Genomic DNA, 11521 nt, shown 5'->3' on the forward strand with positions numbered 1-11521 from the left:
GCAGAAATTTTCAGGCCCTCAGCAGCCCATCTACCATCATTTTACCTAGATAAGTATGAGATTAAGTAAAGTGTATGTGTGCATTGAATAGAATGGACAGATTTCTGTGTGGTCTTAATGTGAAATGCAGAAGGTGCAAAGTGGAAGGACAAGATTTGAAAGGGTAAAAGGTAATAGGAAACTTTCCTTGGGGGATCTTAAGGAAATACTACACAGTAATGCTGGAATGAATTTTTAGAAATAAAGTAACTGTAAATAAAGCAGTTGAATAATTGACTTGTTAAGATATATAAATAAACATTGTTTGAAGCTTCTTATGTAGGTCCTCTCACATAGGATGAAAGTCTAGCAAAGGTCTTTACATATCTGCCAAGTAATTGGTTTAGTAAAAATAAAGAATTGAGAAATAACAAACCTATTTGGATCTAGTATATTCTCTCATCAAAGGTGAGAAAGTCAGGTCTTAAATATCTTCATAATTCAGAGATTGGAGAAGAAGAACCTTTTACTCTCTTAACTTTCAATTTTGAAGTCTGTCCTCTACCACTAAATAACGCCACATCTTGGGCTTCCGGCTCTCATTCATTTTTTTCTAGAGGTATTTTTTTAAAGGCAGTGGACCAAGAATTGGGGAGAGAGATGGATAAATGATGTGAAGATAAGGGCAATTGCAGGATTTATAAAAAATAGAGAAAATTATTTCATAAAAGAGTGGTCCAGCAGAGGGAAATAATTGAGGCATGGATAGTTACAGTAGGAAAGGATTTAGTAGCTTCAGGCATAGATTTCTTCAACTAAACATGATTTTCTTTTCCAAGATGGCAGCGTAGGAAGCAGTATCGGATCATGGGGAGAGAAGTAACCAAACTAAGTAGGAAGGTACTAGGAGAGGGGAAAAAGGGAGGAAAAAGAAGCAGAAAGTTAGATAAGGAAGATAGAAAGGATAAAGGAAAAGAAGAAATTGGGGCAAGGAGGAAAACACCAGCAAACAGGAGTGCAGCGAATGAATGGCTGCAGGTGGAGTCAGAGGCAGCCGACAACAGAGAACGAGAGAGACAGCTCCGGAGCACAGCTAAACAGCCCAATGCTGGAAAAAAAGGCAACTGAGAGCAGTGAACCGGCATCTGAACAGCAGACAAGGAGGGAGACTGTTTGGAAGCAGCGAACCGATGGGTCACAGCATTTATTCAGCAATTGCCTAGGCCCACACCCCAATCAAGGCAGCCCAGCTCGAGGGGGCAGCCAGGCAGCCCAACCCAGGGCCCAGCAAAACAGAGACAGCCCGACTCCCACAGCCCTCTCCCTGCCTCCTTCCAGCCCTGCAGCCCTCCCCAGTAGGGACTTGCCTCAGGTGGAGGACTGGATCAGTGTTCCCTCCCCAGCGAGATCAACAGCACCCTCCCCCGCCTCCTGCTAGCCTGGTCTGGCAGAGGACAAAAGGCCTACAGCAATCCCTGGCTGTGAGGAATTGGAGGCGGCAAAACCTGAGGGGGGGGGGAACGCAGCAGCAGCAGCAGCAACAGAGACCCTTGGAGCTAGAGAGCTCTCTGATCTCTCAAGCTGAGTGGCCGGCTGAGAGGAGCAGACCAGACAGCGGAGCTGAGCCGACCAGAAAGCTGAACAGAGGCCTGACCAGAGCAGAGACGAGCACCGAAAGACAGAAGGGAGCCAGCAGAGAAAACAACAAAGAGGCCGGAGCAGCGAGCAATGGAAGTGAAGGCAACAATTAAGTTTGAGGTCCCAATAGGAAGGGAGGGAAGACCCCCAGTAAAGAATAAAAAGGAATTGGAGCTCAAAAACTTTAACAAAAATAGAGGGAAGAAAAGGATAAATAAAACTAACATAATAGTAAGAAGGTTAAATAAATAACAAGGTAGAAAAACGAGCACAAACAGGCAGATAAAAGGATAGGGGGAAAAATAGGCACAATTACCTAGAACAGAGAAGGAAGAAACAAGGCTAACAGCAAAGCACATCCACCAACCAAAAAGAGGGATTTTCAAACAAACTCATGGAACAGGTGACTGATACTATTGTGGTATGCAATACGTGTTCCATGTATGTGCTTATGCCCAAAGAACACCCAAATTATACATGCATTAGTTGTAAACTATGTGAACTATTAGAGGAAAAAGTAAGGGACTTAGAGGCAACTCTAGCCAAACTCCAACCTACGAAAGAAAGCTATACCCAAACCAAACCAAATAATGAACAAATAACTCCCAGAGGATTTGACCCTACTGATAAACCCTTGGAGGAAGACAAATGGAGGTATGTCACACATAGAAGGAAACACAATAATCAAAGAAAGAAGCAGCAGACATCTAACAAACCCCTACTGCCCAATCTAACCCAACCAGAAGCAGGCCCATTAAAATTGAGCAATCGATTTCTCCCCCTAGATGGAAATACACAGACCCACAACCTCCCCCTCAAAGAAAACATGCAGACATCTAGCAAAGAAACAACACCAAACATTCCTAAAAGTCACATCAACAAACACACCTGAGATAAACAGAAAAGCACCACAGACTGCACCCCCCAAAAAAGGAAGGCAAGTGTTGGTAATAGGAGATTCTATCCTCAAAGGAACAGAATCAGCCATTTGCAGACCGGACATGCAAACCAGGGAGGTATGTTGTCTCCCTGAAGCAAAAATCAAAGATGTGGCTGAGAACCTAACCAAAATAATTAGGCCCACAGATTACTACCCTTTCCTCCTCCACATTTGGACGAATGACACAACAAAGAACCTGAGTACAATATTGAGAGATTATAAACAACTAGGCAATAAAGTTAAGGCACTAGGAGCACAAGTAGTGTTCTCATCCGTACTCCCAATGAAAGGCCAACCCCCATTCAGGGGAAAAAGAATTCTAGAAATAAACCACTGGCTAAAGGGTTGGTGTCGCCAAGAAAACTTTGGTTTCCTGGATCATGGACTACATTTCCTACGCGAAGGACTCTTGGCAAGGGATGGGCTGCACCTCACTAAAACAGGGAAAATGTACTTGGAAAAAGACTGCCCCAACTCATCAGGAGGGCTTTAAAGTAAAATTGACAGGGAAGGGTGACCAATCTTTAGAATCTCTAGAACACAAAACCAGTCATAAATCCCAAGAAAAAAAACCCAATGAGGTTTGGAGTGATGAGAAAAAAAGAAAAACTCCAACAACAATCAGAAGATGCAGGAAACATACCCACGGACAGGCATAAAGGTCTTAAATGCTTATATCCAAATGCTCAGAGCTTGGGGAACAAACGGTGAACTAGAAGCAATAGTACATGAGGGAGGGTCTGATATAGTTGGCATTACAGAAACCTGGTGGGACGAAACCCATGACTGGAATGGACTGATGGATGGATACAAATTGTTCAAAAGAAATAGATCTACAAAAAGAGGAGGGGGAGTTGCACTATATGTAAGAGAATACTACATATCTACAGAAATGCATGTGATCAAAGATAAAATCCCTCCAGAATGTATACTGGTCAATATAAAAGGAAAAAAAGTGACATTGCCATAGGTGTATATTACGGGCCACCCAACCAATCAGAAGAAATAGATGAACTCTTTGCCAATCAGTTAACAAACATATGTAGGAAGCATACCACAGTAGTAATGGGAGACTTCAACTATCCAGATATCAACTGGGAGACAAACTCTGCAGCGAGTGGGAGATCAAACAGATTCTTAACCAACCTAGCTGACAACTTTATCATGCAAAAGGTAGAGGAGGGAACTAGAAGTAAAGCTATACTGGACCTAATCCTTACTAATTGAGAAGAAGTGATAGAGGGAGTTGCCGGAACCCTGGGGGAAAGTGAACACGTCATACTGGAATTCAATATAATGCAAACACAAGCAATAGAAAATAATCCAACCAGAGTCTTAAACTTCAAAAGAGCTGATTTTAACAAGCTCAGAGAAAACCTAGGAAAGATTCCATGGACAAAAATCCTAAAGGGGAAAACAACTCAAGAAGTGTGGGAAACACTGAGGAGTATGATCATAGGGGCCCAGTCCAGCACAATACCACTGAAAAAGAGAAACAAGAAATTCAAGAGGAAACCAGCATGGCTGCACAAAGCTCTCTCTGACAAACTGAAAGACAAAAAGGACAAGTACAAAAAATGGAAAGAGGGACACATAACTAAGGCTGATTATCAGCAGACAGCCAGAACATGCAAAGATGAAGTCAAGAAAGCAAAGGCTCAGAATGAACGAAGACTTGCAACAGAAATCAAGGACAATAAAAACAGTTTCTTTCAACGTATTAATAACAAAAAAAGTCAAGGAAACTGTAGGTCCACTAAAGAGAGAAGATGGCAAGGAAGTAACAGGCAGTAGGGAGAAAGCAGAGCTGCTTAACTCATTCTTTGCATCAGTCTTCATACAAAAAGAAATTATAGCCCAACATACCAAAATACTGCAAAAGTCAAACTAGAAACAAAAATTAAAATAAGCAAGAAAATGGTAAGAGAACACCTATCCAACCTTGACAAATATAAATCACCGGGACCTGACAGATTACATCCCAGAGTTCTGAAGGAGCTGGCAGATGTTATTTCAGAACCATTGTAGCATATCTTTCAAAAGTCCTGTAGCACCGGGGAAGTACCTGATGATTGGAAAATGGCTGATATGTTTCCCATCTTCAAGAAAGAAAAAACAGACCCAGGAAACTACAGACCAGTCTAACATCAATACCTGGGAAGGTCTTGGAAAAGATAATCAAAAACAGATCTGCGAACAACTAGAAGCAAACAAAGTTATAACCAGTAGCCACCACGGGTTTGTCAAAAACAGATCATGCCAAACCAAACTTATTTCATTCTTTGATAAAGTGACTAAATTAGTAGACCAGCAAAACGCTGTGGACATAGTATACTTAGACTTCAGTAAGGCATTTGACATAGTAGACCACAACCTGCTGCTTAGTAAGCTAGAAAAAGCTGGAATAGACAACAACATCATCAGATGGATCTGTAGCTGGTTGACAAACTGTACTTGGTGAGTAGTCCTCAATGGTACTACATACACATGGAGAGAAGTAAGCAGTGGGGTACCCACAAGGCTCCGTCTTAGGCCCAGTACTCTTCAATATCTTCATCAATGACTTAGATGAGGGAATAGAAGGGGAACTCATCAAATTTGCAGATGACACCAAACTGGCAGGAATAGCCAACACCCCAGAAGACAAGCTCAGGATCCAAAAAGATCTTGACAAACTTGAACAAAAAAACTGGACAGTCATTTGTTTGAAATGGTATAGGTTCTCCTGCTTGAGCAGGGGGCTGGACTAGAAGACCTCCAAGGTCCCTTCCAGCTCTATTCTATGCTAGGATGTGAAAAAGTAATCACTTAAGGGATCACGAGCATTGAAATTTAAGCTAGCTGTATATAGAGCTAAAGCTTTTTCCCTTAATATATATTTTTTCAAGCATTTTTTAATTTGATAATGGCCTGTTTGATCAGTTGTGTTCTAGCAGCTTGTCACGACTGATATCAGATTTAAGGCACTGTATAGTGTACCAAGAACCTCCACTGAGATCTAGACTCACTAGATTTATATATAAGGCAATGGGGTACTTTCTTTACTCATTATGGTAAGGGTACACGACTTTTGTTGTCTTAAGGACCACCCAAATTTTGCATGGAGTGGTGAGACCTATACTTTAAAGGCGGAATGGGTCAATTCGCTGCGGCCAACTCACTGCGGGACAGTTCAACAAATACAAAAGTTAAATTAATTTCAACAGAACCATAGTCAATAATAATAATAAAGTAAATCCATAAATAAGAGTTACAATAATTTAGACGAAAACGTCACCAATAATAAAAGTAACTGAATGAAATGATTAATACAGCATTAATACTGCAGCAAGTTGGCCTGTGGTGAGTTGTCCGCAGCAAGTTGTCCTAAACACTTTAAAGGTGGGTATGTCTGGTGTTTGGGGAGGACAGTTCAGGAGTTTGGGTGAAATGGCCTTAAAAAGGCGCAAGTTTTTAAGTCATCCATTTGCTGCTCCCCAGCCCAAAAAAAGCCAAGGTTTTTTTTGCCCCACTCACTCTAGGAAATTGTGGGGCCACAAATTTGAATAGTAGAGGGCCATACTTTTTTTTATATGTACCCACATTACAAAACTAGGCCTTGTATTAAAATAAGGTATTTTTCCTGCTTTGGCTAAGTCTGAAAATTATTGTCTGGTTTTATAATTCTCCTTACCATTTCCATATTTATGAACTAGATTCTGTTTTGAATGATGGGTTTCAGGCAAGCTTTTGGGGAACCTCTGGGACCTGGTATATTCTCTGGCTTGAGGATGAAATATATGAGAGTAACTTGTGCAAAATTGGGTAGTAGCATTCCCTCAGTTCTGTATAAATAGAAGAGCTCCATGTAATACAAGAACTTAAATCTGGACTCTCATTGATTTCTTGTTCCTCTCAACATCTAGGATTTGTAACTGCTGCAGACATGGAAGAGGAGAATGAGCACTCACCAGTCAGGGAGGGTTCTGCACATAGTGGTGAGAAGCCAGCCAGTGAACCTTTCCTTGATTTGGATTGGGACCAATCAGGCATCTTCTGTCCTGGCCACATTATCATTTTGGTAATGGCTGCTCTGTTTTTCAAGGGATTATGAGGTGGCATGATGGAAGGGATGTTTCATACTGGTGCAGCACAAAAAATCAAAGTCACAGGGAGCAAAGGAAACTGATCCATATTAGGACGGTGCATGGAGAGTGATTTTGTTCAAAATTAATTTGTAGTGCTGCTGGGACAGACATGATGTCTTTTAATCTCAGGCCTTACTTTTAAATTCTGTACTAAACGTGGATATTCCTTGTACTCTTGGTCTAAATGTTATCTGGGAATCAGTGCAAACAACTTGATTTTTAAAACATTACTTTGTGACAGTAGAGTTAGGTATTCTAGCACTGGAAAGAGATGCAACAAACTACTAAACTAATAAAAATTATACCATGACAGTTGGAAGCCACCAAGTGATTACAAGCTCTGAGGAAGTCTATGCAACATCTTTCATTTTTTTGTGAATTAAAAGACTAAGTATCTTCTCATTTGAGAACTAGTGAGACTTGAACTTTATAAGATGCTTTAGAAGCAGCTGGAGTTTTGCAGCAGGAGCCATATTTTGTCCTTATTAGCATTACTATTACAACATCAGGAATACCACAATAGTAATTTTTAAGCCTCCTTAAAATTAGAAAGCAAACACGAAGTTGTACAAATTATTTGAAAAGAAGAATCTTCTATTTCTTGAGTATCTCAAAGCTTAAGATTTTTTTGAATTTAAGATTTTCAAGGAATTGGAACAAGATGAAACTTTGTCGCTGAATAGTATTTCATCAAATGCAGTAGTTAATGAATATTAAACAGGACATTCTGAATCAGCATAGAATAGGCCTTTCTGATATAGTGATAATGATTTACTTTTTTATTCTACTTTTATTAAAGTTTACAGATACAAAGCTAAAAAACTAAGACAAACTTAAAACAAATATAAAAGAGTAAAAAGAAAACAGAGAAAAAAAATTTAAAAGAAAAAAATAGTAAAGAAAAGAAAACAGATATCCAGTATAAAAATGACTTCCCCCCTTCATCATGGCAAGTACAAACAATTTCAGTAACTTACAACCTTTTCTGATACTACAACAAAAGAACTCTTCTTCCCATATCTCATCTCTTACTTATAAACAAATTCTTAAAGCCACATCATTCAGTCCTAATCAGCAAAAGTCCATTAACATTTAGGAGTAATAACAACATACTGTATATATGTTAACCTTGATCAAATATACCAACTTTATATTCCTTCCCTTTGTTTTTGGCAATCTTGATCTTTAATCCCTTTAAATAGTGTTATGTGCTCCTGGCTACTTTCCTTCGTGACCAGAGGCAAGCTCGCCCGACCAATAACCAGCCAAGACACAGTGAAGGCCTTTTGTTTTGTTTATTGCAATAAGCGGAAGACAAGCTTTCAAAGCTTGGTTCTCTTCAAAGTTTTAACCCAAAATATCTCCTTTTATTCATCCCTATCACCGGCCGCTACAGCCCTCCTCTTTCCCCATTGGCTGAGGTACTATGAGGTTACACTCTTTCCGTCCGCTTATACATATTTCCGGATAACATATTAAATCATATTCACATATACAATAAGAATAAGAAAAATTAGACATTTAAATGGTTATTTTAAACTCAGTATATATTTATGTCCCCATTTTAAACAATAAGTTCTTTTCCTGCTTTTCAGTGTGCCTTTCCTCTTATCTTATTCGGCTTAGTTTCCTATTTTCCCCTTCAACCTGTATTTCCTGGCTAGCCATTTCCTTTTTACAACTATATATATATATTATGGCTTCTCTTCTTCCTTTCTCAGACCCAGCTATTTTTGCCTATATGGTTTATCTTACTTCCTTTATGTTATCTCTTCCTGACTCTCACCATTTGTTTCTATTTAATTAGTTTCCATTGTTTTGTAGGTTTAACTGACTCTGAAGATTTATCATATTGATGCATATTTATCAATCCCCCCTGTATTTCTATATACTCTGATGAATCTTCATTTTTGGCTATATTAGATAACATAAATTGAATCTGTACATCTTCTCCAGAGATGTTTTTCGCTACTGACCCCAATGTTTTGGTGCAAAATGAAATACAATAGGGTAAACATTGGAGACAAACACAACACATAATACCTATCACAACTATAAACACTAGTCCTATAAATATTTGTTTTAACCATCCAAAATTGGGAAGCCAATTTGTTAACCAGCTCCAATCACCCCACATATTTTCATACTTTTGTTCAGGAGCTTTGGCCACATTCCTGATTCCTTTTGCAATGTCCATCACTGCTTCATGATTATCATCTATCTGTAAACAACAGTTAGTGTAATTAAATTTTCCACATACTCCTCCTTCAGAAGCTAATATATAATCTAAAGCCATTCTATTTTGAATTAGTTTCTCTAATTTGTCCTACCTCAGTAGCCAGTAATTCTAGAGCTGTAGCTGTTCGATTAGCTATTACTTCTACTACAGCTTGTAATCTTATTATTCCATTGGTCAAAGTATATAGCCCTCTATATCCTCCTATAGTCCACCAATTCCAGGTTACTGGTTGTAATTCTTTTATTATTCTATTTGTGGACCATACACCCTTCCAACTCTGTTCTGGGGCTTTAGCTATTTCCCTCTTTCCCCTATATTTTTTATACGACGGGATTTGTATTTCATTATCCTTTTCATTTTCTAATAAAAAGAATTCAGGTATCACTACCCTTGGATAGCAAATTCCAGTCCAATTTGGGGGCAATGCTCGATATGCTCTTGACCCACATATCCAGTATTGCCCTTTTCTTGCTGGCTGTCCCTTAGGAAAAGGTCCCTTCCAATTGCCATCCCATCCAACTGGTGCTATAGTCATATATTGTCCTCCATGTGGCACAGGCATAGCCCACAGGGTTGTTCCTACACATCTATATACTTTCCCTTCCTTTGTACATTTATCTGTAGGCCATTTATAAATGTTCCAATATTCAGTGAATCCTGCAGTTAATGTTCCATTTATAGGTCTCCAACCCCAGATCCATTCTGTTAACTGTTTTACTATCCCCTCCTTATTCTGCTTTCTGCATAAGCATCCCAATCTTAACCTATTTGCTGCATAAGAACATTGTTTCTTAGTGTATGTTGTTTTAAGTTGAGTACAGTTTACAGGGCCTGTTGTAAGTGGAATCTTGTCATATGTTTGAGTCCAAATACATTGACTTTCCCCCAACATTTGATGTCCTTTACTTCTATTTAAACAAAAGAAGCCAGTTGGAACATTACTTAACTCCCACATATGTCGGTTAGTATCAGTCCAATTGCTAGTGTAATCCTCAGCGTCAGGGAGCAGGAAATGTGGGCTCAAAGGAACTGCTCTCATAGGCCATTGAGCTATCAAAGGCCTGCCACACACCCAACATTTGGTTAAATTGAACACCTTATGCACTTGTTCTGCAAATTCCACAAACAAATTTTTACCTTCATTTCCCAGGTTGTTCTGGTGTGTCATCTTCAGGAATATTAGAATTAGAATCCACCCCCTCATGATTATTACACAGTATCTTACACCCGTAAATTGATTCACAATAACAATAACAATAATCACTAGCTATTACAGAGGTGACACATCTACCACCTAATTCTTACAATTTGCAAATCTACTTTTTCAGTTTCTAATGGTGTGACTTCTGTCTCAGTTATTGGCTTTACTTGTAAAAAGCCACTTTTATTTTTCTCATGAGTCACCACCAACACTTTTGTTGTTCGTCTGGGGTCACCTGGAATTCTAATAGAGATGTTTGAAATAGATGGGGATTCTGTTCCACCACCCATTCAAGTTCTTTTAAATGTGGCTTTCAGTCCTTGTCCTGGAATAACCGTCCAACCTCTTTCAGGTCCAGTCACCACCTTTGCTCGTGTGTAGTGAGTCCAACCTTTTTCAGCCCTCCGGACAGCAGATTCAGTAGTCAGTAACACTAGGTAAGGACCTTCCCAGCTTGGTTGTAAAGGTTCCTCCTTCCATTTACGAATTAGCACCCACTGTCCCGGCTGGATCTTATGGACTGGAAATTCCAAAGGAGCTGTTTGTGCCACCAAGCCTTCCTGTCGAAGAGAAGATAGAGATCCCAGTACTTGTTCCACATATCTTTTAATAAACAAATCAGATATTTCAGGTAGAATGCCCCCACCTTCTATTTTTGGCAATGGCAATCCAAACATCAATTCATAAGGTGATAATCCTACATTGGCCCTTGGTTTAGTTCTAATCCTAAATAGGGCCAATGGTAATACTTTGGTCCATGGCATCCTGGTTTCCAATATTAATTTCTTTAATTGATTTTTCAAAGTTTGATTTGCTTTTTCCACCCTCCCAGAACTAGAAGCGTGCCAAGCTGTGTGGTGTTTCCACCTGATCCCCAAAGAGTCCATTATTATTTTTAACACCTTTGCAGTGAAATGAGTTCCTCTATCACTGTCAAATGCTTCCACAATACCATATCTTGGAAGTATTTGTTCCAGAATAACTTTGGCCACTGCATTAGCTGTGGCAGAGGTGGTAGGAAATGCTTCTGCCCACCCAGTCAAATGATCTATCAACACAAGTAGATATTTTAATTTCCCTATCTTAGGCATTTCAGTAAAATCTATCTGCACATACTGAAAGGGTCTAATAGCTATTGGTCTCCCTCCTTTGGGAGCCTTAACACTCTGATGTTTATTAACCTTTTTCCGCAACAGCTGCATGGCGGATCAACTGGATGCAGCTCCGTAGGGGAGCGGAGCCGGCGGCGGGAATGGGGAAGCCTCGGAGGGTCGCAGGCTATGCCTGGACCCTGATTTAGGGTGCTGGGTCCTCCGGCGGCCGGGAGGAATTACTTACCGGTCGCCCCCGGTCGCCCCCGGTCTTCCTGAGCCCCCGGGGTTCGGCTGAGCTCCCCG

The 11521-nt window shown here is 39.9% G+C and overlaps 1 protein-coding gene across 1 annotated transcript in view; it reads left to right on the top strand.

The window, feature by feature from the left end:
• The first annotated feature begins 6300 nt into the window (after positions 1–6300).
• LOC107296677 (splicing factor, arginine/serine-rich 19-like) overlaps positions 6301–11521 on the top strand; it is an 80091-nt gene continuing 74870 nt past the window's right edge. The window contains 1 exon segment of the mRNA XM_015826024.1: positions 6301–6617. Within this exon segment, the coding sequence (XP_015681510.1) occupies positions 6483–6617 (135 nt within the window). The 5' untranslated portion in view covers positions 6301–6482.

Source organism: Protobothrops mucrosquamatus, unplaced genomic scaffold (assembly GCF_001527695.2).
Source record: "Protobothrops mucrosquamatus isolate PMUCROS unplaced genomic scaffold, P.Mucros_1.0 scaffold2931, whole genome shotgun sequence".
Lineage (NCBI taxonomy): Eukaryota > Metazoa > Chordata > Lepidosauria > Squamata > Viperidae > Protobothrops > Protobothrops mucrosquamatus.